This window comes from Apus apus, chromosome 3, assembly GCF_020740795.1.
Source record: "Apus apus isolate bApuApu2 chromosome 3, bApuApu2.pri.cur, whole genome shotgun sequence".
NCBI lineage: Eukaryota > Metazoa > Chordata > Aves > Apodiformes > Apodidae > Apus > Apus apus.
In genome coordinates this window covers 16493349-16521246 of record NC_067284.1, presented here as the reverse complement: position 1 = coordinate 16521246, position 27898 = coordinate 16493349, and the positions used below count along the sequence as shown (strand labels likewise).

At 36.3% G+C, this 27898-nt stretch overlaps 1 protein-coding gene across 6 annotated transcripts in view; it reads left to right on the top strand.

The window, feature by feature from the left end:
- MYO6 (myosin VI) overlaps positions 1–27898 on the top strand; it is a 113693-nt gene that overhangs the window by 39918 nt on the left and 45877 nt on the right. For 5 of the 6 annotated variants that reach the window (XM_051613938.1, XM_051613937.1, XM_051613935.1 and 2 more), the window contains exons 4-12: positions 3902–3975; positions 6081–6210; positions 7216–7321; positions 9208–9263; positions 11437–11534; positions 13323–13487; positions 18991–19071; positions 21642–21822; positions 23683–23827. In XM_051613938.1, coding sequence (XP_051469898.1) covers positions 3902–3975; positions 6081–6210; positions 7216–7321; positions 9208–9263; positions 11437–11534; positions 13323–13487; positions 18991–19071; positions 21642–21822; positions 23683–23827 — 1036 coding nt within the window. Of the gene's footprint in view, positions 1–3901; positions 3976–6080; positions 6211–7215; positions 7322–9207; positions 9264–11436; positions 11535–13322; positions 13488–18990; positions 19072–21641; positions 21823–23682; positions 23828–27898 lie in introns of those variants that run through there. The other variant, XM_051613939.1, reaches the window with a different exon arrangement.

The following is a 27898-nucleotide window of genomic DNA, read 5'->3' as shown; positions in this document are numbered from 1 at the left end:
TAGTATTTATATCCAGTGACAGGAAATACAGCTGTTACAGCTGCTTCATAAGGAGCAAGCAGATGAGACCTGAGGCTTTTGATCTGACTTAGATGTTGCAGTGTTGTTACATGCAGAACCAAGCTGGTAGCCTTGCTTCCTGTTGCTTATAGTTTTGCAAACATCATGTAGGTTGAAACTTTGCAAAGCTGATGTTTGTGTTCTCCACCCATGATGATGGGTTATGGTAATGTACCTCCTGGCACCTCAGAGTCCTAGTCAGGGAATTGAAATTTGGAACAAGGTTATGGAAATGATTTGAGATTCCAGCAAAATACTATTAAATTAAGATAAAACAGTTGCCTTATCAGAAAAAATATCTTCTTTGGCTTACAGAGCAAAATGTAAAACTTAAAAATGCTTTGCCCAGTAATCCTTTCTCTCTCAAACATTATTTTCAGACCTTTTTAATGAGTTCTGAATTTTTGTTCACTACTTGAGGTTTATCTCTTCAATGTGTGAAACCCAAGTTCATTTTCTTTCTCTGTCAGCATTTCTGCTGAGAATAATTTACCTTTAAGAGGAAATTTTATCAAATACTAAGTGCATTCAGTCTCTCCTCATAATACTGTTTTGAAAAATCCTGAAAAACTAGTTAATAATTACACTTATCATTCCAACCTAGGCTTCAGTGATTACTTCCCTTCTAGGAAGTAATTTGCTGAAGTACTGCTTTTTTGCACCCTTAGTCTTCAGTATCCCAAATGCACTAACTGCAAGAGACACCTTTTTGAGAATCAAGCCCTTTGTCAAATGTGCACTTTTAGTAAATGTTGAAAACAATACAGACAAAGCATTTGCTTCTTTTTTTATTTTGTAATTAACACTCCTCTCTGCTCCTCCCTAACCCCATGCAGTTCTTGGGAGTTGTCACCCTATGTGGAATTTTTTACTTTTTATGGCTAAGAAAAATATTATTTTATTATTTTTTTAATTTCTAGGGTGAAACAATTTTTAAAAATGAAGGGGTGCACAGGGTATCAGATAAGACTTAAAAAATAGTCTGCAGATGCAGAGCCTTGCAATTACATAATAAAATCATTTTCCATACAAAGCCTGCTTCATTGTGTGCACAGGAGAGCCAGCATGAGTAAGTTTGACAATGCTCTGTCCTAGTTTCTAGTGCCTAACTTCACTTCTGTGACCTTTGTATGTGTGTCTAAGTAACTATATGGACTATTAAGGGCACGTACATACACTAGTTATATTTAGGCATGAGCTGTATGAATATTCAGAATCCTTTCTCTGATGACTTCCGTTGCCTCTGGATATGGATGCCTCATTTAAATGATTTATTTATTATGCATTTTGAAGTTGCTGACATAAGCCTTAGCTTGCATGTCTTGAGTGAAGGTGGTGACATTCCCTCAGGGAGCAAGCTCCCATTATGCACCGAGTCTGCAGGTAAAACTACTTTAACAAGGACTTGCAAAGAGTACAGAGATTGCACTGAAATCTGGGGTCCTTTGTTGTTTAGATAATGATCAAGTTTTTATTAGGCCGCTTAACTGATTACTGTTTCCTATAAAATATTCTGTATACCCTGAGAGGTCCTTATGAAGATACAGTCAAAGAAGATAATTTCTGTAAGTATATATAGGCAATTACTCTATAGTAGTTTCTTAGCTTAATACTGAGAGTCCAAATAACTTAAAAAATTAGCAAACTTCAGAGAGTTACACCCTGCCCCCCTTAAGACGCATACAAGGGGAGAAAGCCACCTGAACTTTCTTTAGAGGAAGCTGGAGTTTCTGTCTCTTTTCCTTGTAAGGTCAGTTTCTCTTGGGATGACCCCATTAAAAAGGGGGAAGGCGGAAGTAGGGCTGTGCAGGCAGAGCTGCAATTTGTGGTCCCGGTGCCATTTTCTCAGCCCCATGGAGGAAGCACATGGGCAGGTCCCTTACGGCTGGGCAGGGCCGGAGGAGACGACCTGCCACGCGATGCCGGGCGCCTGCGCTCGGTCGCGGCAGGTGCCAGTGACCGTGTGGTGAGGGGCTGGTGTAGGAGGCCGGCTGGGGTGGCAGGGGATGGCTGTGGAGATCGGGGCAGGCCTGCTGCTTCATGGAGGTGTCACACAGGCCGGACTGCGAGGCTGCTGTGATCCAAAAGGAGGTTTCTGCTTGGTGTGAAGCTGAAGCTGCCTAGTGTGCCTCTGCCAACGCAGGGCTGTAAGTGCAGGGGATTTTGCAGAGGGAGGTTGTTTCTTCTAAACAACCCAGAAGTTGCAAGGTCCTTTGGGAAGCTTGAATGGCTCCAACCACTTGAAGCAAAGCTATATTTAGTCGTGGAAGGGAAGGAAGGGCTGTTATTCAGTGGAATTATGCAAGCCAGAGGGAGGCTACAAGTGGCTGCTGAACATGCCTTTGCTTGAGGCCAGGCTGGTGTCGGTGGTAGGAGGCAGAGCCACTCCTCCATCCACTGCAGAAGGAAGGATATCAGGTTGAAAATGAAAACACAGATGCTCTTGAGAAGCTCCCACTGTCCTTTGCCAGTATCTTTTGGTTCGGCGGGAGAAGCACTGAAGGAGATGTTAAGAGCTGCTTACACTTCAGGTGTCCTTGCAAGGTGAGGTGGCTGGGCAGGTTGACTTCAAGTCATAAAAACTGGCAGTCCTCTTGCACATGTATGTAAATAAGTTGGAATACATTTTTCTCTGCTGGAGCTCACAAGAAAGGGCATCAGTCCAACCTGGGAAACAACGTCATTGGTTCATAGATGGGGGATGCATATGTGGCCCTCGTGAGGTGTGGGGTAGCTGTTACTGTGACAGGCACAGTGCTTACTCTGTCAACAGTAGTCAGATGTATATGGCTTTTTAAGTGGCACTAATACTGTAAGATTTACCTATATGGTAGTCAGTCAGTTGTAACTAGACAAAATAGTGTTATGCACTTGAATTTTAAGCAGTGAGAAAAAGAGGACTGAGCATATGAAAATGGAGGTTGTGTCATGAGTAGTGCCCTCAGTTGGTTTAGGGATAATGTTTTTAATATTGTTACAATGGCAACTGGGAATCACATCTGTAATTAAGGCTACTAACACTTTCCAGTGCTTTACAGCTGAAAACAAGGACCAGCTTTGCTAGAATATGAATCTGTACAGCCCAAAGCATTCTGTGGGTGCCCACTGACTGCCTTTGGCCACTGCCTTGTCACATTGCAGCAGAGTTGGTTTGGTTAGTGTTAACAAGCTAAGCACAAAAATAAAGCTAGGTTTAGTTGTGTTAATATTTCTCTCCCCAACAGTTTCTTTGAGGAAGCCTAATAGCAACAATATTCAGAATGGAAACAAAAAGTTGTGTTGGGGCCTGGTGTTGCAGTGATGCCTGATGCCACTTCTGGACAGTATTTCCCAATTGAATCAGTGAATGTAAACATGTAAAAATCACCACAAGCCAGCAGGTATTCTAAATGTCAGTTAGATGTCATTACCCTAGGGACACTGTGGCTGAGATTGGAGAGAGGAGGTGGAAGGAAGGAAACAGTTGGTGTTTGGGGTTTTGGTATGTGCTGGTTTCTGTGATTACGGGCTGTTTGTGGAGGGAGATGCGCCGTGTTTGAAAGGCCAGTAAAAGGGAGCTTAGGTTGAGCAGGGCCTGTGTTGAGACTCCTGGAGTCTGACTTTTTGTTCAGCAACTATCTGTAACTCCAGTTGTACAGTAAAGCGCAGCTCTAAGATTTTGAAAGCTTTAATTGTGTCAGCAGTTCTGCATCAAGACAGTTTAAAGAAATAATTGATAGAATTAAACTCTAACCAAAGAGAGGGGAAGTAAAATTCTCCTTAATGCTATGATTCAGTTTTTCAGCTGTATATGAAGATAAACCTGAGCTTTTAATGGTCTATGATTGTCTTTTACTTTCAGGTTCCCTTATGTATTTAAATGAAGCTACTCTCCTTCACAATATCAAAGTGCGTTACAGTAAGGACAGAATTTATGTAAGTATTACATCTTGTGACAACCAGTCTAATGATAGATATCCTTGCAAAAAATCAACAAAGCAAGTGTTTCCAATTCTGTTTTTTCCTATAATAGAAAGTAAATAAAGATGGTAACACTGGAAGGTTAGGAGGTCTTAGGCCTTTTTTTTTTTTTTTTAAAACATTATACCTTGTTTGACATCTGAATCACATGATCACATTAATGTTAGCTAATTTTTAGCAGGCAGAGCAACAGATTTTTCTCTACATGACTGTCCATGTGCAACCATAGCACACTGTTGTATCACAAAGGTCTGTTCCTACAGGTAACTTACTTTGCCAGCAGAGTAGCTGTTAACAAAGGTGGTTTTCTTTCTTCATTATTTTTGAACGAAGCAAACAGGTGCTGTCTTTGACACCTCCTAGCTCAGATGTCCATCTTAATCTTTTATATCACTATCAAATTGCCTAATTGTACTTAATGAATTCTGACTAAATTACATTTTGTCCTTGCCATCTGCCTGGACACTGACAGCCGTGAAACAGAAGAAAAAGAAGAGTTATCTTTCTTTTTTTCAAAATTTTTTTTCCCCTAATACAAAGCTGGCTAGTGATAATGCAAAACAGTTCTACATATTTTTTAAGTGCTTGTGTGTTAAAATAATTAACTTCTTTATTACCACGCTGTTCTAAAATTAATTGGAGTTAAACCCTTTTACAGAAATATATAAAGTAAGTAGAGTTGCTTTCCTTTGTTGCAGTTAACTTTTCAAAGGCGTTAATTCTTTATGGCTCAAGATCAAGCAACAGCTTTAAAAGAAATTAAAAAACAGTCATCTGTATGCTGTTCTGGAAAAATAACAATTAAAAAGACAAACTGAACAAAAAAACCCAAGGAAATAAAATTCTAAATCTGAACTGGGTAGGATGTAGGATAGTATTTAGGTTCATAAAGCTTTTCCTCATTGTTAACAAATGATACTAATATGTTGTCCTGAGTGGGTGTATTTTCTGGAGAAAAAAAAAAAGAAAAAAGAAAAAAAAGTGTTTGATTTATAGTTTAACTGCTTTTCCCTTTTAATTTTAAGATACAGTTTGAATAAAAATATTTTTTTTTTGCTTTTTGTTTAATGCTGGTTAATGGTATTTGTCTTGTTACTAAAAAGAAAACTAATATTAGTACTTGTAGCCCTTGAATAAATGTTTTCCTTCCATGAAAGAAGTGCTGAAAATAGAAACATGTAAGAAAATTAATATATTGTGTGTGATCCAGCACATATCAACATATCACGACAGTGTCCAAATTTCAGTTGTCTACAGATATGCTGAGTAACAACAAACCAAATAAGTTATTCAAGCTGAAGATTTATGTTTTTCTTCACACTTTTTCCTGCAAATCTGCTGGTTTGTTTTTTTTTTCTTCTGTGATTCTGACATCTGTTCTTTCTTCTATGTAATCTGGCTTTTATAACCAAGCTAGGACCGTTTTTTTTACAAACCTTAAAAAAACTTATCTTCAGTCTTCCTTACCCTATGGAAAGAAGGTTAAAAAGCAGTCTTGGTTTGAGATTCTTTTCACATTCCTTCCTGTGAGAGAACATTTGCATTCTGTATTTCTCACTGTGGAAGTAGCCATAGCTAATTTCTCTCAGCTGAATGCTTTTATTGCCTGGCTTGAGCGCGTTCCCAGGCAGGATCCTGTCAGTCCTTCCTGCTGAGTTTCATCCATTAGATATTGAAAAATTATCCTCCTCACTGGAGGACAGTGCATTATGTTAGCCAGGAGCTTAGTTTATTCATATTTGAGGAGGTAGTTGTGATGTCACCCTTGATCCAGTAACTAGGACAATAGGAAATAATTTAAAAGGAGACTGGGAGGAAGGTCAAATTCAGGACATACTCTGCAGCTCAGTGGTTAGGAAATTCTCCTGAGAAGTGCTTTTTCATAGAAGTCCTGAGAAGATAATAATAACTCTGAAAATATATCTCTTGTATATGTATTAGCAAGAGAGAATTGTTAATGTAGTTGTTAGACTATAGTCTTCAATAGTAATATAAAATTGCTGTTAACCACTTAGTTGGATACCATCTTAATAGTTTTATATTAATTGTTTCCTTCACAGACCTATGTAGCCAACATTCTTATTGCAGTGAATCCATATTTTGATATACCTAAGCTTTATTGTTCAGAAACTATTAAAAAGTACCAGGGCAGATCACTTGGAACATTGCCACCACATGTTTTTGCTATTGGTATGTATTGAGCTCGTATCTGTCTTTTTGAAACAAGCATTAAATATTTTGCAGTTATCTATAAATTGCCATCTGTAACAGCAATTAATCTACTTTTAGTATTATAAAATAAAAACACTGATTGCTACAATTGCAAATATTTTAATTCATGATATGCAGTTAGAATAACTTGGATATAAGCAAGCCTGGAAGTCCTGTTAAGATTATTCTGCACCTCCAGTATTTTATGTCTGATCATTTAAAATATAATTTACAACCATTAAAAAAAGAAAAAAAAGAAAAAAAGAAATTCAAATTTTACAAGTGAAGAATAACGTAATTATCATTGGCATTGTCTTTCAGCCTAATGATTTCCTTTGCCTTTTATTATATTGCCTGAGCACATGCACTATTTCTTTTTATATACTTGTGTTACAGGCAGGAAGTGTGTTTAAATGTTATTAATGGGATAAACCTGATTTCAGTCACTTTATTTAAGAAAAAAAATACTGGAAGCTACAAATAAACATTTGGCTTGCTAAAAGCCACCACGTTGCAGTTAGTTTTGTAATCAGAAGTATAAATAGCTGGGTTTTAAGTACCTGTTGCATAACAAGAAACCCACGTGTTTTCCAAGTTTACTTGTGTCAGATGTTACTTGCTATGCAGTACAACTGAAAGTTTCCCTTTAAAAAAACATTTTAAAGTAAGATTGGTTACTTTTTAAAATACAGTTAATTCAAGATATTTAATTCTTTGTGGTTGTTTTTGTTTTATATTGTCTTGGATATAGTTCAGTAGGTCTTTGTTTTCAAGGACTTCAAGCTTTTACATGCCAGTGTTTGAGAGTGAGCAACTATTAATACAAGTTAAAGCAAAACAGGCTTTAATGCATTCAATTTTAAAGATTTACCTTTTTATTACTGAAAATGTTGCATTTTAATTTATATATAGTAGCTTAACTTTATGCTTGCAACTCTCCTGAATATTAATTTTTGTCACATTTAACATATTCTTCTTTCTAAGCTGATAAAGCATTCCGTGACATGAAAGTGCTCAAGATGAGCCAGTCCATCATAGTGTCTGGAGAATCGGGAGCTGGCAAGACAGAAAACACTAAATTTGTTTTGAGGTTTGTGCTTTTGGAACAAAACTATACCATTAATCTCTTCCTTTGATGCATTTGGTTGATGTACAGACAGAACAAACTGTAAAGTGACCAATAGGTTTAAGATACAATTCAGTAAGGTATTTCTATGTACACATTAGTAACAGAAATTCCTAGGGTTAAACTTAAATGCTGATGTGATAGCCTACAGAAATAGCTATATATTCACAGAAACCTGAACTCACTTGTAGTGACAACATGTAGTAGTTATGGTTTATGATGCAGTCATTTTGGTATTGCACATCTGGTACTGTGGTACATAAAAATGTAGCCAGGAATTTTCACTTTGTTTTGCAAGACACTTATGGTTTTGCCATAAATATGCAGTTCTGTGTTTTCCCTGTCTTTGTTTTCTAAGTTTCCGTAAGCATGCGTGGTTTTTAACTCTTGATTTTGAGATCGCTACAGAGAATCTGTAGTATAACTTTCCCTAATTTACTGAATAAGATTGAATAATAGAATTTATTTATTTATTGATGTTTATGCATGACCAATACTAAATCAAGCATATTAAACTACATGGAGGCCATATTATGGAGGCCTGATTATCCAGGGAAGCACAGTGCAGGCAGTGTGAGTACTCTCCCATCCCCACCCCATCCTTCTTTGCCAGTATACATTTTTAATTCCATTTTCCAACATCATGTGTTCTCTAGTATGTATATACAATATTGTTACTATCTTCCACATCCCATGAAGAATTGCCATGGCTGGTTGGCTGTCCTTCATACTGCTCTGCTCTGTTCCTGTGCAACCCTTAACAGATGGCTGTAAGAGTTACTACAAGGTGCTGGTAATGATTTTTACAGGGAACATCCTAACTTAAGTCCTGCTAAGAGTGAAAAAAAGACTTCAGGCATTGGGAGAACATCTCCTGAAGAATGCTCTCAAAGGAGGTTTTTCCTCTGCTTCTTGGCAAAGGAATTTCTGATTACACAGCAGGCAAATAATGCTACTGCTGCTTCTCTCCACCACCCACTCCCATAGAGTCCATGTGAAAACATAATTGAGTTTTAAAAGCAGGACACTTTTTCCCTTGTGTGATCAAAAAGCAAAAGGTACTAATATATTGCTGTCAGTGCTCCTGAAGTTTTTTTTTTGGAAGGCCCCATTTTTGAGAACTGTTTCTAACTCGTCCCAGATTTAGTGATGAATTTCCAGAAAGCACGCCCTGTGCCTTGGGGGGGTGGAGAACAAGCAAGCTGCAACTTTGGAGCAAGTACATTGTGAATTTATTTTCAAATTCTTTCTTCAGTTGCTAAATTGAATCCCACCTTGATTAGGCACCTGCAATTTCCTATCTCACCATCTCCATGTGGGATTTTTATTAACACTGATAGTTGTGGAGACAGAAGCTGTAAGCATGGAAACAGTGTTTCTTTCAGGAAAGATATGAAACATGCTTTTACTAAGATTATTAATAAATACAGATTGTACAATTAAAAATAATTATTTTTGTATAAAAGTGTAATTTCCACATGCATGTCTAGAAGAAATTTCTAGTGTGTTCTGAAGTATTGAAAAAAAATCTGAAGTCTTCCAGTTTTGTTTTAAAAAATAAGTCAAAACTGTATTTTAAAAGATAAGCTATTGGAACTTGTAACCAATATGCTTTCACTTTATTAGATAGTTAGTAAGTATGGTGCTCAAATGTAAAATCAAAGAATGGTTTGGGTTGGAAGGGACCTTAAAGATCATGTAATTCCAACCCCCCTGCCATGGGCAGGGACACTCCCACTAGACCAGGTTGCTCAAAGCCCCATCCAACCTGGTCTTGGCCATGCTAAATCTTGTTGAATTGATGTAACCTGACATGTGAAAGATACCAGTAACTTTATCTTGCTTTACAGGTATTTGACAGAATCCTATGGTACTGGCCAAGATATTGACGATAGAATTGTAGAAGGTATTGAATTCTCTTTAATTGAATTAAAGATTCCAATGTCTTAATTTTTTATTATTATTTTTTTTCAAATTGAAAATGTCAACCAACAGTAACTACATAAAAGCTAGGATGGAAATACTATCAGACTTCCCAGGGCATAATTTACTGGTGGTTTGTCTTGATCATAAATTCTGAAAACATTTTTTGGTGATTTTATTTTGTATAGAGTCAAATAGTCCTTGATCCTGAAAATGTTTGTGTGATTGAGTTCAATGTCACACGTGTACCCAGGACTGGATTTTATGCTGTACAAAATCTGCAAGGATAAGAGTAGTTCTCATTATATTAGGAAAGAGTAATTCCTCCTCATCAGAGGAGGAGGAATCAAAGTTATCAAAGTCAGATAAAGTAGGGAAGTTCTTTTAAATTATGGTTCTGGGTAATTTTTCTATTACATCTTTTCTGTTATAAAGCACATAATTTGGATTAACACTGTAATTGTGTTTATAACAGACTCCCAAACAAGGTCAGAAGAGACTGCTGATCATACACTTCCTAATTGAATAAAAAACAACTTTTTGAGAAAATATAAGTGTCTCAAAAACAACCCTCAGCCAATCTAATAGTGCCTCATATGTCAGTTTTAGTCTTCTATAGCATAAATGATATTTATATTGGCATTTCATTACTCTCTGTCTTTTACTTAAACCAAACATTTTTACTTCTTTAAATTTTCTGTTTTCAAATTCAAGCCACTGGATTATTCAAAAGAACTACTGTGGGCTTTAATCTCTTGTTGCTGAAGGTTTGTTTAAACCAATTCCTTAGTGAAATCCACTGTGTGCTGAAGGAACTCGGAGAGTGGCCAGGAGTTGGATAATGCCTGGTGCAGTATCCCATAAAATTAATTGGTACTTGTAGGTACTTTTAGAAAGGCTTGCTTTTTAAAATCTAAACCAACATCTGATGCATGACTTCTGGAAGTTTTTTGGGGCACAATTTTAATGAGCACACTTACAGCATTACCAGAGGAACCTTTAACATATCTGAAAGATGTCTTGCAATTTGTTTTAATTCACAATCACTTCTTAAAAACTGTTCATATTATGTAAAATACCTAAAGAGTTACCGAAGATCTCTTAAGAAATCAATTTTGAAAGTCAGACTGGCATTTTCAGAATCTTTACATATTAAAAAAAGTGAAATCCTAGTCAAAGCAAAAAAGTTAATGCTGATGTTATCCTCGTAAATCATGTTTTATCATTCACGATTTCTCCAATTATAGTTATTCCTTCATTCTTTAATTTTCATAGGAGCAGATCTGTAGATGGCTTTCAGTGGACTTTACATCTGAGTTTCTGCTCACTTTGTTTCCATTGCATATTTTTTAGATAAAAGCCTTTAAAAAAACTTTTAAAAAGTTATTTTCAATGCTTTATTGTTATTACAATTCAGTAAATCAGTTTTCTTTGATCTCCAGAGCTAGTAAATGCAGTCTTTCAGAGCCTTTGTGTTTCATAACTACTAAGCATTTTCAAACTGCTTAAACAGTGTATGATGTGTAGAGAGAGAGATACAGATCTGCTTCAGTTTGCTGCCATTCTTTCTGTATGGGCTTTAAGGTGCTTGAAAACTGCAGCTAGTAAAAAGTAAAATCCCTCAGTCACTTAATTGACCTAACTGGAAAGGGCATTTTAAAGTTGTTTATGAAATCAAAGCAGTATTCTAATAGTTTTTTTAATTTCCTAATCAATCTACCATGTTGCATGTATGACATTTAAGTGGCATTTTTCTGTGAGATAAGTGGGCAGTTTAAATGTTATGAATAAAAACTCATTGGGAAGTGTCAAACTGTGTGTTGTCTTGTATAGTTTATGTATCTGTAATTTATCTACTTGCTGTAGAAGATGACCACTGCATAATTTTCAGTGTTTGTCTCTGAATTTCTTACAGTATTGATGCAAAGACTTAGCAATGCTGTCTGATATTTCAGTACTTAATTGTAGGATCCACCACAGTATATCTAGTCAAATTTTAAAAACCTGATGATTCCTAGTAGATATTATTTTTCCTTTAATTTTCAAACTTTATGCCCAATAAGTTCACTGAATAATTAGTACGCATTTGTTAGATCTTTTTTGTTAGCTTATTGATCAAAGTTTAAGACTTTAATTTCTTGGGTCTTTTTAAACAGCAAATCCCCTGCTAGAAGCCTTTGGAAATGCAAAGACTGTTCGCAACAACAACAGCAGTCGTTTTGGAAAATTTGTGGAAATTCACTTCAACGAAAAGGTACCAGAATTTAGATAGAGATAACCAGTGATAATTTTTTTTGGCCATAAAATGATAATGCAAGACTGGAAGTAGGCTGAATAGACTTATTTATCTTGCACCAGATAGTTACTTTAGCTTACAGTTTTTATTTATAGTCTATCACCTTGAAAGGAAAAGCAAAGCCACACACTACTGTGTCACTACTGGAAAATGGTGGCTCAACTCATTAGGACTTCCAAAGAAGAATAAATGTTGTTCCCTTAATTGTGGAAAGGCATATCTAAAGAGTAGCTTACTTGCTCTTAACTATTTATGCATTCCTTTAATGCACAAATAAGTGTGTGTTGCATATTAGATATAAACAGGTAAAAAGATATTTAAATTATTTAATCCTTCAAACTATTTATGTTATTATGTATTTATATGAAATTTTGGGACCTCACATTAGTATCATGTATATGGCAGAAGTCATAGAACTGTTTGTTTTTGTCAGAACTACTATTCACTGTGTATCTTATGAAGAATTTTCTGTCTTTGGGTGTAGTTTTGCTTGCATAACATATGTATACACACATTCCACAGTTAACAAAGACTGTATCGCTGTCCAAGCGGGAGACGTCTGTTAACGATTCCTGTAGAGATTATGTACGTGCCTCTACATTTTTCTGATTGAGGACATATAGAATCAAACTTCTGCAGTTTTTGCCTGCAGAGTTTAAGCTTATCATCTGGTCTTGAGCTTGTGGTCTTTTCCTAAGTTTTCATTCCTTGATTTTTAAACTAAACTTCTGATCTGTGGTTAATAGTTCAGATAGTAAATAACTAAATTCTGTTAAGTGTAGAGGGATTTTTGTCTGTTGGTCCAGTGCATGTTAATAAACTTAGGGAAAAAACCCCAGATTTCTATTTGGAATGATGCATGACCTGTCAACTTGCCTGTCAACACTTACATGGTGTTTCAAATTAATTGTTTCAGCTGAAGCAAACAGCACTCATCAGAAACTGCTTATAAGCCTGTTTCAGCTTTCAAGGTCAAGATCAGCCTGTTTACTTGAGTCCCTTTTTTACAAGACTATACACTTGACAAGACTTCACTTTGTGGTGATCTTTTTAGGTCTGATTTTTCAAAAGAATTTAAGTACAGACTGGAGCCTCCTGAGTTAGTGAATGACTGCATAACCATAGCCAAATTTGTCAGTCAGTAAGTCCTTCTTGCTTGCTGTAAGGGCCATGAGCTAAGGAATTTCCTTGCTATTAAGATTTGTCTAGGCACAGGGAATTTCATCATAGGCCAGCCAGCCAATGGCTTTCAAAATCTGTGTCAGACTTTAATCTCAGAAAAAAAGTGTAACCTTTTGAAAGAAAATGTTAGCTCATAATTAGTCTGCCTAAGATGTCCAAATATGTATTTTTAAATTTTAAACCTTCCTTCTCCTTCCCAAGTGTTTCAGAGAAATGCATCTAGAGAAGGTTGTAATGGCACCTACTGCCATCCAGAAAGTGTAAGGATGGCTGTACCAAGGCTCTTTGCAGGAACTACCAAGGATTTAAACTTGTTGGCATGAAGCAGGCTATTTTTTAAAGAGGAATTTGTGTCTATGCAATATATGAGCCAGGGGGAGAAGTTATGGTAAAGGCAAAGGTTTATTTTCTAAGCTTAATATGTATTAGGTGTAAATATATTTTAATATTCTTTAGAGCAGTGTCTGTTGAGTGAGCCGTGATTAGACAAACATAAATTGATAACTTCTGAACCTCACATGATAAAAATAATTCAGATAATGAGAAATGTATTTTTCCTTCTAGAACTCAGTGGTTGGAGGATTTGTATCACATTACCTTCTGGAGAAATCTAGGATCTGTGTGCAAGGCAAAGAAGAGAGGAATTATCATATATTTTACAGGCTTTGTGCTGGTGCTCCAGAAGACATTAGGGAAAAACTGTTTCTAAGCTCTCCTGACAACTTCAGGGTGAGTATCACAGTCAGTGTTTGTAAAGCTGTTCATGTTGGCATACATCAATTTTTCGTAAATATCTTATTAAAATCTTCATTTGTTATCTTGTCAGACTCTTTCCTGTTACAAAAATCAGAAGTTTTTTGTTAAATCTGATCTTGAAATAAAGCTGCTTGCTATTTTTCCTTATTGGAAGACTTCCTCTATTTTTTCTCTGTCTTAAAATCGAGGAATCTTTGTGTTTTCCAAAAATGTACTGCTGCATACCAATCTGCTAGCAAAGTTGTTACAGGTTCTTCTAGAGGAGTAAAGTGTGAGGTGTAACTGTTCTGTGTGCAACCCATCCTTTCAGTCCTCAGGACTGCATTTATTTCTTCCTAGTCCAGCCATGTGTTTAGGAAGATGTAGGAGTTGCCTCAAAATTCTCTCTCTTAAATTATTCCTCCTTTACATTTCCCACCAAGATGACAAGGCTGTTGTGCTTCTCTGTCCCAGTCTACGTGCTTTCATGTCACTTGTCTTTTCTACTCCATTTCACCTTGTTTCTGTCACACTTTACTCATTTGTACTGTTCTGCTTTGAAGCTGATCCCGTTCCTCTCATCATACTTCTCTGCCATTCTTGGTCACTCCATGTTACATTGTAAGACCCACCAATACCCCTCAACTGAAAGCTCACCCTTTTATCTCCAGTTGACCCAAAGTCCATGCTCAGCTCTTTCTGCCAAGGTTACTTCTATTCATAAAGCATGTTCCTCCCTCTTAGGTTTTTCTTCACCTAATTTATACTTTCCTGAGGACTACTTACTCCTTCTGAGTTTTGGCTATCTTTCCACAACCCGTTATTAGTCTAGTCAGTCAAGTAATGGAGAAGCCAATAAAATGCAAATAAAAGCAGTGCTGAATGAGTAGTAATACTCCTAACTATACCTAAGTGAAAGCAAACTTAAAATCAACATTGGGAAAGTAAGGCTTGAATCATTATGCATACTCTTCACATTAATGTTCAGTGGCAGGGAAAAAGCAGAGTAGAATTTTAGGAGTTTTTAGCAAAGGGAGGGAGAATGAAATAGTGAGTTATGCTGCCAAGTACATCCATATTTGAAAACAGCATACAAAGTGTTGTCATCCCAGCTCAGAAAGAAACAGTAAAATCCTTGGGTGAATTGGAGATCATGGTTGAAGAGAAAATTTTGGACAGTATGGGCCTTTTAACTCAATCCAGTGTGCCTGTTCTTGTGACTTCTGATTTGTTTACTGCATTCCCTTCTTCTCTCTATGTATGCTTTATTTTCACTGTTTTTGCCCTTTCCTGAGATTATGTGGTTTCTCCTGATTAACCCTGATTTTGTGTTACATTTCTCATAGCAATCCCACAATCAGGCTGGCTTTCTGTCCTACCATTATGGTCTTGCATTCTTTTCCTCCCATTTTTCCACTGAAAGGTTTTACTACTTCAGTTTAACTTTTGACTTTTTCTCCCAGCTTTGCTGCTTTCTCCTCCCCTTCTTTATGTTCAGATTTCACTGAATTGTGTTCAGAAATGATGAACAAACGACATGACATTTCCTTTGGCTTTCTTCCCCTTCTTGTCAGTCAAAATTTTTTCTCTGTTTTCTGTTTGCCTGAGTGACTGCAACCCCATTTCCCTTATTTTAAAATTTTCTTTTAATTTCTCTGTGTGTTAAATCTCAATTATTGTACTATTTTTCTTGAGGAACACACAGTATAGAAATCTTATCCAACCAGCACAGCTTTACTGATATAACTGTTTCTCATTGTTTTCCTGATTATCCCTTCTCTTTGTCTTCAAAGTAAGCTTTTTGGTGTCCCTTTCAAATTAATTTTAATGCTACTCAGATCTTATACTGTCACCACCAATTTTACTAGTAAGGTGAAGACTCTTGCCTTCAGTCATTCATTCCTGCTATTTATGTAAATATATCAGTGGGCTTTTTTTGTTTTTCTTTTCCTTTTGACAGCTACACTTGAATTGTAAATATCTACAAATACAGCTTTGAGTTTTGTTGACTTGCATTGAAAATAAAAATATTAGGAAATCAAATTCTACTGGTAGATACTGGTCAGTTGTTTGCTTGTGTTCTCTCATTTGTCTCCATCTCTCCACTGTCTCTTGGTTTATGCTTGGTTTGGAGTCTTATGGAAGCAGAATTTTGTGTATTTCTAAAATACACAGACCAAATCCCTACCATGGATTTGGAAGGGTTTTGTAACACAACCCTGGAGAGCATGTGCGATTACTAGGATATAAATTAACTAGCTGTCATCTTTTTAGACTTCCTTGATCTTAAACAGGATAAGGAGCACTGCTAACATTGCATTACTGGGTTATTTTCTTTGTATCTGCCTGCTTGGATTTCTAAATACAAGTTGTTCTGTGTTTATCTGTTACTTCCCCCACAATCTTTTGTACTAGAAGACTAGAAGCCTTAAAGATAGAAAGCTTCTACTGGTTTTGTGCAAAGCAGTGGCTGCACAGATGACACCTAAATGAGTGCAGGCATCGTGGGGAAGTGGGTGTAGGCTGGTGATCCAAGAGGTTGCTGCTGCCTCTTGGCCTGGAGTCTGCATGCTGATGAGCCAGGGAGCAGGCACAGAGCTGCAGTTCCAATATTGCACACATCATTCGCTTACACTGTGCTATCTAGATGATCTTGCTCCCTAAAAGCTATGGCAGTATTTTAGGACAAGTTTTTTTACTTCTTAAAAGGTGTTCTGAGAGCCCTTTATAGACCTTATATTCTTTCTTTAAATACTTAGTTTGTATCTTCTTACAGTTCATCTATTTGTACTCAGTTGGGCAACGGAAAATTGATCTGATTCTTATTAAGAAGGAAATGCTCTGTTCTCTAGGAGGAAAGCTTTTATTTTGAAATATCCAACAAACACAATACTTAACCACAAACACTATTTATTTTCATATAATACAGAGCTAGTTTTCAAAACTTTCTTCTTTACTTTTATTCTGTGCAATATTCTCTTGGATATTTTAAAGCTAACATCTTGAACAAAATTTAAAAATACATATATTTTATTGTGCAGCCACTTTTCCATTTAAACTTATTTCTTTTAGTTAATAGGTTTTTAATTCTGGAACTGCTGTGTGCCTACTCTTGGGGATTTTTTTTCTAATCAAAAACTCCATTCATGAAAGCACACAAGGTTGTAGATGTCAAGGTCAGAATTATAACCTGCTAAAAATCAGGCTGTGCAGTACAGTACAGAAGGCACTCACTTGTCTGTTTCAGTTATAAAGAGTTTACAGTCACAAGCCTTACCACACAGTGACATAATTTTTTTGACTTCTATTAAGTTTGCAGCAGGTACTTTCATTTCCATAAAAAGTATTTATGCCTTTACCATAAGTTAGCATTTGGATTCCGAGTTCCTTGTGTGTAAAAGATCCACTCTGTGTGTAAAATTATAAAAAATCTAACACTTCTGAAATATTTTTAAAAAATTTCTTGTTCTGAAGTTAAAGTTGATAACCTATAATTAAGAAAAAAAATCAACTTAGGATAATTTTTATCTTTTTGTATGTAAATTAAGGTAAATACATGTAAAGTTTATTAGTCATATTGCACTAAATTTTCATGAAGTATGACTTTATAGGAAATTTTTAGGAAAAAAGGTAAAATATTAATTTTCTTGCAATTGTGTTACTTTTATCAAGACTATTATTTTATTATTATTCATTCTTTTTTGCTGCTTCAGGTTTTATCACAAAATGGCTTTGAATAATCACACTTGTGTCATGTTTGTGCATTTTTGTTTGACTGCATGTCTGGTCCAAATTTCATGGAAATACCATTTTTCAAGCTTCTAATAACAAATGGTGATATTATATGAGGCAAGGTTTGATGATTGATCGGTATTTTTATATTAATGCTAACTTTTTAGACAAGAAAAGCATTCAGAAAAAATCCTACTCTTAAATTGATTATTTAGAACAACTCATCCCTGAAGTCCCAGTTTTGCATCAGCTGCACAGTAAACCTGTACCTGGAGTATAGTTAATGGAGATGAAAAGCTGGATATTTTTCAGATCTTAATTTCTGAGAGAGAAATCAGGTTGCCTTATGTTTGGGTCACTGATGTTATAATGGACTATCATAATTCAGAGTTTAAAAGAAAAAAAAGTACAATGTAATTAATATGCTATCTATAATAACCTCAAGCTGTGTATTTGTGTGCTTTAAAAATACAACTTGTTCCTGGTTTAGTATGTAAATTTTTTTGAGCTTTTAGCTTTCAAATGAAAGCTGTTACGTGATTAAATGTCTGCTGTGAAGGTTATTACTGAAAGCCATGCTGGTTCACATTCTCAGCCTGTCACATAAGTTTCCACACACTCTTCTTGAAAAATCCGAGCTTTTTCAGTTCCCACTCCCAGTTTCTGGTACTGTGTTACTAAGACTGTAATGCAGGAATAGATTGTTGTGTTTAAAATATGCTGTGCTGTGCATTCTTAATGGCTGTTAAAACTTTTCAGTATTTTGTTAAACACCAAGCTAACTTTGAACAGTGTTTCTTGTCACTTTGTTATTCAATTTTTCACCTAGTTTACTTCTGTTAAAAATGTTTTGAAGAATAATCTCTTTTTTACAGTTTTGCATATAAATTTTAATCAAAGTGGAAGATTATCTGTGTTCACCTAGTTGAAAACATCTTCTTTGTTTAAAGCATAGAATCAGTTCACTTCCTTTAGACAAAGGGCTCTGTCCAAGCTTTTGGACAGAGTTCTTGCTTTCAGCTGAACAAATCAGAAAGAAAAAGCTGGTGATCCCATTTTGCTGAAAATGTCAGTCAGTATCTGAATGCCCGGTTTATTCCTTGTACTAGACAACATGGATATCAGAAGCCAGATTCTGAATTAGGCTTCTGTTTGTATCATGTTATAAACCCTTAATACTCTTCAAGCATTTTAATACATTATGTCTTACTACCTACAGAAATTTTTCACTGGTGAGGAAAAAATGACTGTAAAACCACACTGGACTTAGTACCAAAAATTATTTGATCCTACCCATCTCACCCATGGATATGCTATAGAAAGCCTATATGTTGCTGAAAACAAAGACTAATGTGATTTTTTTCTGATGTTCTGTACAGCTTGCTGGAGTAAAGTTTCGTATTACACATAAGTCAGAAAATTTATTTTCTTGGTTCCTAATTTTGATTGTCTTTTCTGTAAACCCACGCTCCATTAATAGCTTTAGTAGAGTCAAACATTAAGAAAAGATTATAGGACTACTGAAATTAATATCCCTCTGTGTCAAAAAGTATTTTAGTTGTCAAAATTGACAGTGTGTTACTGTTGCACTTCTGTAATTTTGTAGATGTAAATACATACATTTTCAAGGAATTCATTCTGGATACCTTGCATGTTGTTGGTATCATATGATTAAATTAAGCTAAGTAGAGCAAGCCTTAATAAAAGCATATGTTTTTCTTACTTCTGTCTCTAAGTATGCCTTTCCACTTTTTTATTGTTACAGTATTTAAATCGAGGCTGTACCAGATACTTTGCTAACAAAGAAACAGACAAGCAGATTTTGCAAAATCGCAAGAGTCCTGAGGTATGTTTATATCTTCAGTTAGGTTATATTATTAACTAATGCATATGGATTTGAAATTGATGATTACAGTTTTACAGTGTGGAATGAGATGTTCATTTAACACATCTTTATAGGTCTAAAGGGGTACTGTCAAAGCTGGTATATTCAGAACTCTGGTTTTGGAGTTCAGTCCTAGAAATACATTTTAACATGCATCTTAAAACCCCGAATGAACAGTAGATAAAATGGTTTCCTTTTCATTATTATAATCATATATAACAGTTAATGATCCAGCTTGTCTTCTGTGGAAAACAATCATCTATTTAAGACTTTGCAATTTTTTTTTTTTTTTCAAATCTTAATACTGCTAGGAATAGGTCAGAAACAGTGCCATTTTTACTGTCTGGATTTTTAAAGTGATGCTCCAAACTGTTTTATAAAGCATTAGTGCAACCCTACTTCATGCACAAGTATATTCCCCTTCCCAGTACACTCTGTTCTTTACTGTTTTTTTTATTGTCCCCTTGCTATAAACAGTTACTTAAGCAGAGCATGGCATTTCCTGGAAGAACCTGTGACACTACTAAACGCTTCCTTCCTCTTGCTCCATTTCTGTTTACACTTTTAAAAACTGGAATTACCAGAATCTGTAGCATTTAAGCCTTTGAGCTTCTTCATATGAGGACACAAAATAATGTAATCTGAATTAATAGTATATGTGAATTGGAGGTTGTTTAAACACTTCATTAAACTTCTGCTCTGCTCTCAAATACAGTTTTAATCTATTAATACCTAAAGTATGATTTTTTCATTTGTATAGCTGGAAGATATTTCAAATCTTAATTAAATCCATACTTGGGATTTAGTAGCAGGCCATTCTGCATGTACATGTGGAATAATGGAAAGATAAGATTACTCAAGAGCTTCTCTCCCCCAATGACTGTGCCTTCTCCTTTACCTTTGAGAACTTGGGTTTGAGCTTCTACAGAGCTTACCCAGCTATAAAAGACAGTGTGTGTGTCTGTGTATTCCTTTGCTCAGATCGACATTGTATAAAGTCTGTTGCTGGATTTCTGGTGTTCGTATCTTTTAACACTCAGCACATAATGCCAATTTCTTTTGCTTGAATGTAGGCTATTTCTTACAATCGGGGATGGTGGAGAGTGAGCTATAGAAATGCTGATTTTATATTACTGTGAGGCAGAATGCTGGCAGATACTCAAATCTTGTCAAGCATATAGCCTATGTTATAGTTGGGAGTTTTGCCTCAGTTTACCTGATTTGCCTTAAACTAAGACTTGTAGTGAAGTTACTAATTTATTCTTACTACTGGAAGATGAACCTATGGAATCTGTTACTGAAATGATTTACAGATGGGTGTTTTGTCCTAAAACATGTCCTCTAAAAGACTTGATTGGAAATAAGTGTTTGTCTAAAATAACACATACTGAAAGAATAGTTCTGAAAATATGTATTGGACATGAAATAGTGGAACATATGTTGCTCTCAGACTTGTATGTTAACAGCCATGTCAATTTGAAGGTGCAATAAATGATTACATTTCAATGATATTAAACTTAGTCTAGCCACTTATACTGGAAAGATACTGCATTGCTCAGTTTTGTAAAAATATTATGATTGTTTATATTAATAAAAGCAGATGTAATAGTCAATTAATACTCAAATTATTTTTGTGTTTTCCTTATCAGGAAGATGAGGTGATCATTTTACATAATTAAGATGGAGTTTAATTTTATTGATGTGTCTAAATGTTGTGTGAAGTGAATTTTTCAGATGCATGTGGTGTTTTGTTCTAATAAAAGTAATGTCAGCTTATTTGGCATTAACAAGGCTTCTATTTAAAGTTAATTATTCTTTTTAGATGAAAACATTTTAAAGTAATTGTAAAACTGTAGATCAGTCTGTGCATGTTCAGTTAGTCTTTTGATTGCATGCAGGTGTGTTACTATCTACTGTTTAAAACCACTAATAATTAAAATGGCTTTTGATGTATTTAAATTAGGAAAGTCAGCAAAATACTAAATTGGCATTTAAAAACGTAGCTGGTATTCTTTTAACCTGTAGAGCACTGCAAACAGAACTTTTTCTTAATCACCAGCAAACATTAACAAGTATATTTCTCTAAATAAGTCTGTTAAGGATAGGGATCACTCTTGGATTTGTCCTGTACTCCTTTCCCATGGCCTGTCAGACTTTGTCATCTTACTCTACTGCTTGGGGCTAGAAGCACTCCTCTAAGTGCTTTGATAGCTTCCTTAACCAAAACCTTTTTTTTCACTGCTCTCTATTCTGTATTCCCCTGTCATTACCTATCACCCTCTCTGACTTCTGCTTTCTGAAGATAGTTTCAAGTTTGTTTAGAAGCTGAAGTTTGAAGATCATGCTTAGAATTATCAACCAATTAAAACAAATCAGGGTTCTTGCAAAGCCTGTACTATATAAAGAGCTCTTTCCACTTAGTTTGGCATGCTTTTCTATGTTTTTTGATATGGTTTATTCTTGACTGGAAAAAATTGGTTACATTTACTTTAAAATCACTTACTGAGTTTTTGGTTTATCTTGTTTTATAGTATCTCAAGGAAGGTTCCTTGAAGGATCCACTCTTAGATGATCATGGAGATTTTAACAGAATGTGCACAGCAATGAAAAAGATTGGATTGGATGATGCAGAAAAACTTGATCTCTTTAGAGTAGTGGCTGGTGTTCTTCACCTTGGAAATATTGATTTTGAAGAAGCTGGGAGCACTTCAGGTCAGATGAAACAAATTGTTTTCTGTAAAAAATACTGAAAATGTCTCTTGATCATAGATTATTCCTTTCCATGTGAATTACTGCTTTAGAAAGCTACCTTGTGTTCACAGGTAATTCAGTCTTAATTAATAGCATTTTGAAGTCAAGTTTACCTGTTTGTTTTAGAGTTGTACTTCTTTACATGCCCTGAAATCAAACAGGCAGGCTCTCAGTGAAATTGTGCAAGTAATTGTTCAATGCAGTTTGCTATAGAGAGACATTTTTGTATTTTAATAATAACTTTTAAAAGCCCAACTTCTTGTTAATGTTATGAAAACATCTTGAAGTTAGCAGCTCCATCTATAGGGAAAGGCATTATGTCTTTTGGCTTCCAAAAATACGATCATGTTAAGTATTTTAGGATGTGAGGAAAAAAAAAGTTACAGCAAAAACTTAGGTAAACATAAGCTTCCATAATGGAACCCTAGATGGTGAGGAAAGTCAGGGTTCAGAGAAGAGGAGGACCAGAAAACTTATTTTTTATGAATGCTAAAATTCAGTTTTTTTTCTGGAATAAATTACTGAACTTCTAAAATGTTCATTGCAAACACAGGCTTTAATCTGGCAGTATTGCTCTTACCAGAGACCCTTTGAAGTTTTGTTGCTGCTTCAAAACTTGGAGAACACCAAAAAAAAGCTGTTTACTACAATTCAGATGGTGTTTCAGAGCTTCCAGTATCAAGTCACAAAAGTCTTAGTTTTTCAAGGACTTTTTTTTTTTTTTTTTTCTTAGAGTAATTATAGAGTTAAGGAATTCAAGCACTGTTTGACTAGTTATTTATCCCTTTTGGTCTCCTCACTCACCATAGAAACGAATTTTACTGAGAACACCAGGAAATTAATACTGGAATCCTGGCATATATAATTTTTCTATTTTGCTGAAGTGTTTGGGCACTGCAGTTAGATCTATGAACCTGCAGTGGCTGGACAAGCTCTGGCCGTGGGGCAGAGCAGGACACACACCTCCCAGCTGTTTATCTGGGAAAACGTACATACCCTTATCTGAAAACGCAAGTGCCAGGCGCCTGCAGTGCCAGACACTCCTGTTGCATAGCAAGGAAGCCTGGATGATTTCAGGAACATCCAAGTCCCAAGGTTTAAATTGCTAGAGTTTTCAGGTATTAGACCTTCTAATACTTCTTTCTTTCTTTTCTTTTTTTTCTTTCTTTCTTTCTTTCTTTCTTTCTTTCTTTCTTTCTTTCTTTCTTTCTTTCTTTCTTTCTTTCTTTCTTTCTTTCTTTCTTTCTTTCTTTCTTTCTTTCTTTCTTTCTTTCTTTCTTTCCTTTCTTTCTTTTCTTTCTTTCTTTCTTTCTTTCTTTCTTTCTTTCTTTTCTTTCTTTCTTTCTTTCTTTCTTTCTTTCTTTCTTTCTTTCTTTCTTTCTTTCTTTCTTTCTTTCTTTCTTTCTTTCTTTCTTTCTTTCTTTCTTTCTTTCTTTCTTTCTTTCTTTCTTTCTTTCTTTCTTTCTTTCTTTCTTTTCTTTCTTTCTTTCTTTCTTTCCTTTCTTTCTTTCTCTTTCCTTTCTTTCTTTCCTTTCTTTCCTTTCTTTCTTTCCTTTCTTTCCTTTCTTTCTTTCCTTTCTTTCCTTTCTTTCTTTCCTTTCTTTCCTTTCTTTCTTTCCTTTCTTTCTTTCCCCGATACTTCTCCATTTAAAATGGATTTAATGTTGGGAAGCGTGCTTTACAGCCTCGTTTGGTGGCAGTCTGGGGGTGCCGGCAGTCTGGGTGTCCGCAGGGGGCTGCCCGGGGGTGGGGGCTGCCCGGGGGTGGGGGCTGCCCGGGGGTGGGGGCTGCCCGGGGTGACGGCAGTCTGGGTGTCCGCAGGGGGCTGCACGCTGCGGCCGCGGAGCCAGCCGGCGCTGGAGCGCTGCGCGGCGCTGCTGGGGCTGGACCCGGAGGACCTGCGCGGCAGCCTCACCACGCGCGTCATGCTGACCACGGCAGGGGGCGCCAAAGGAACGGTCATCAAGTGAGTCCCGCGACCGGGGCGGGGGGTGCGGGGGGGACGGGACGCGGGTCCCGGGAGCGCCGCTGAGACGAAGTGCCCGGGAATGCCCCCGGGAACGCCCCCGGGATGTTGGCGGAGGGGCGATGAGCTGAGCCCAGCCCCGCCCAGGGCCCTGGGATCCGCCTCCCGGCGCCTGGTTTGTCCCGTTTTCTCATCCCCGGGGAAAAGGGGAAGAGCTGGCCTCGCTCCTAATCCCACTTGACCATTTGCGAGTATGGACTGAATCGCAGTGAGCCCAAGTGCAGGTGTTAGAAATGCGGAATGGTTTACGAGTACAAAGCCACAGTGCCACAAAAGCGAGTGCAGAAGGCTGCCAGCACGCTGACCTGTTAGTCCCTTCAAAACGGAAACAACGTGCTAGGCTTTTGCATCAAGTGTTAATCCTGAGGTGACAAATTTGTAACAGGGCTGTGATTTTAAAAAATTGCTATTTTTAAACCAGTTGATCCAAATGTGCTTTTTTAGATGCTCAGTTTTGCTTGTTTCGTCGCTGTTGTTAGGTCCTTGGGAGCTTTTCTTAAATTTTCTTTCGGAAGAGTGTCAGTTGTACAATGTTGGACTAAAGTGGCCTTCTTTTCAGGAAAGGAACAGCTTTGAATAAGTCGCTATCACATGTCATAAACACTCACTTCAGTGATTACAGTCTGGGGACAAAGAAAGTATAGCAGTCTGTAGTTAATTCCATATAGAAAATGAGATATGCTAACAGATTTAGCAGATAAGACTGTTCCAAGGAATGTTGATGCTGTGCCTAAAGTATTTCAGAAGATGCTTGGATGCATCTTTCTCGTCAGTGCTCCCATGACTTCTGCACTGTGATATTAGGTCTGGGATGTTTTAATTAGAAGATAGTACATCCTCCCTTCTCAGTGTCTGGGTGATCAGAGTCCGTGTGCTTGCCACATCTAATTCTTCTGAAATCAAGTTTCAGCTTTAAAAACACCACCACAAATGGAAATCCAGAAGAGTGCCAGTTCTTGCTTTTGCTGGTAAAAAACCATTTGACTGTGAAATGAATATTGTTTCACAGAATCCCAAAAATCCAGGATAAATTTAAGAGAGAGGTTTGTTATGGTTTTTGTTGTTGGTTTTTTGGGGTTATTTTTAGATATTAAGAGCACTTCAGTATTTAAGTAAGTAGTGAACGAAGAGTGATGATCGCCTTTTTCATTATCTTACATTTTGACAAGAAGCTATTATCAAGTTATCTTTCTAGGCACAGAAGTAGGGTAATGATTTATTTCTGTATGCACATGGAGAAGGAATAATTGCAAAAAACATGTTTAAATGTGGTCCTGATTATAACATTCCAATGCAATGTGAAACCAAATTTTATGAAAATGATCAATTTCGCTATAGTAACCAAAACCCTCTAGCTTCTTCCAAAATTTTCTCTTGAAAAAGAAGGATCGATGCTTCTAATATGCAAGCTGTCAGGGCTGATAGCTGAACTGCATGCAACTGAACTGTGTGTTTTAACATTTGGTTTTCAGTGTCATACATTTTTCTAGGTTGTGTGTTTCCTGGAGTAAAAGGAAACATTGCATCAAAACCTGAACATTTTGGTGCTAAATAGTTTTAAGCACATAAGAAGTAATTCTTAATGTTTTGCTGAATGCATCAATTGTTTAAGGAAACTAATTAACATGCTTCAACCATTGGAAGAATGCATGGGTGCTTCATACTGACTTGTAGAATAAATCAGATTGTTTTAATTTCCTTGAGTCAGAATTGCAACTTTAGGCACATTACAGCAGAAGTTTAATGTATGAAGACCATAATTAATTATCTGTATTTAGATGGTTTGTATAAATTCCTTGCATAATTTGTATCTTTTGAAATTTATTACTATTATTTATCTTTATGTTTTACAGTCTGAAGTATTTGCTAGCATTTCTTAAATTGGTGGACTGAAACAAATTAAAAAGTGATTGATTTACCCTTGGCATGTCACTGTGGCCAGCAAAGGTGGCAGGAGTTAGTTAATGCATGCTTAGCTTATGTCAGACTTAGAATGAAATGTTGAACACTTGAGGGCATTGACTTTTTTAGTCCTCAAGGGATGTACTGAGTTTGAGTAATGAAGGTTTCCAGTGGTCAAGAGCTCTTTCTGTGCAGGAGAATAATCTGATCTCTACCTAGTTCCAACTAATAATGATAAATTACAAGTAACTGTGGTAGAAACACTGTTCACTGCCTGTGTCCTGATCTCCAGGGTGAAACTGATCTTTCTAGTTAAAATTTGAGCATAATAAACCATCACTGACAGCTTGTGCTGTTTGGACATCACATTTTTTAGAAGAACACAGAAGCTTTTCTGATTGAACTCATATTCAAGGGTCTTAACTTTTATGTGCGTATGGGCTTATTACTGAATAGCTGCTGACCTGTGAGGTCTGTCTCTAGATTGAGCAAACAAGTAGACTTCTTGGTAATCTGCTAGTTTCTGTACTTCGAAAGACAGGATGTTGAAGAGTTAAAAATCTTCATAGTATTACCATGGGAAAAATTAGAATGCAGTGACAAATGGTAAGTAATGACTGGGGAAGGGTTCTTGTGCCTTCATTTAGAAGCTCAAGATCTACATCTCTTCGTAATACATTGTGTTTCTGGAAAGTGGTTGTAAATTCCACCCCCCCCAGCTACTAGAAATTGATGGCTTTATGTCGCTATCATCGTGCTGCCTTATCAGGTGGTATGGAAAGTTAAAAATAATCTTTCTCGTTATAACAGCCTTTACATGTAGGAAGGCATGAGTCTTTCAGGACTAAGTGCCTCCAATGGCAAACATTTTCCAAGTTTTACTATATTCTCTCTTCCAGTCCATGGCAAAATTGACAGCAAGATCTTTGATATATTAATCCAGAGGAGCCTTTATCAGGATTATGGCTAACAGTAGAGTAGACAATTATATCTTGCACAGTACAGATGGCGCTTATATTGATGCATGGCAGTATGAGAATTGCAGGTTCTGAAAATTGGTAACTTTTTTTCCTTAATTCAGCTTGTGATTCACTGTAACTGCTGATCTTGCTCTGTTGATTCACTGCTTACCCTGTTATTCTTCATCTTGCATTTGTATTTTTTAAGTCTCCTAAGTATACTCCCACACACTTTCCTTTACTGAGATCTATCTTGTGGATTTTTAGGTAATATCTTAAATTTTTCAAAATAATTTCATTTGCTAATCTTGTTACTAAGATTTTCTGCTTTCTTAATTCAGTATTATCAGACTGTTTTTTGAAAATACCCTTAGTTTCCTCATTCGTAATTACTGAAAGTGTTAACTACAAGCAGGAGGGGTTTGAGCAAATCGCATCCATGTCAGATTCAGATGGCACCCCACTGTAAATGCTCTCAGTGAACTATTGACTCAGCCTCTGATAACAGATTAGTTTTGGCTCTTGTACACACAACAAATATATAAAGGCTGTCTGTATGTTTCTTTTGAGAATGTTTGGTGGGATGTAACAAGTACTAAAGCAAAGGTGTATTGTAATATACTGCTTTAGTGGCACCATATCTAAGTGACCCTGTCAAGGAAGGTTTCTTAAGAACAAATACAATTTTTGTTACAACTTCAAATTCACTTTGGATTAAGACTGTAAAGATTTTCTGTTTGGCATATTTATCGTGATAAGCCTGGAGCACTGTTAGCAGTGTGTTGTTTCAAAACTGCAAACACAGTCAGCTATGTTTTTGTGCCAGCAGATCTTACATTTCCCCAATGTTTTATTTTGTGGATGGCAGAAACTAATTCCAAAGACTTCTGCCATCTCAAAGGATTAATGCATTAAGGCTCTTTTTCTAGCGTTTTCTAAACTAGTGTAGCTAAAAGGAAACCTATACTAACAAATACACTAATATCTTTTTCCCGTGTGGCTTACTGCATGTACAAGGAAAGTGGATTGAACTGATTTAGGTATTTATTAAATAATCACCAGGTTTTGCTATGGTAGCGTAATTTCAAAACTATTTGATTGCTATCAATATTAGAGTACTGACAAGTACATTGTTTTATTTTGTTCAAGC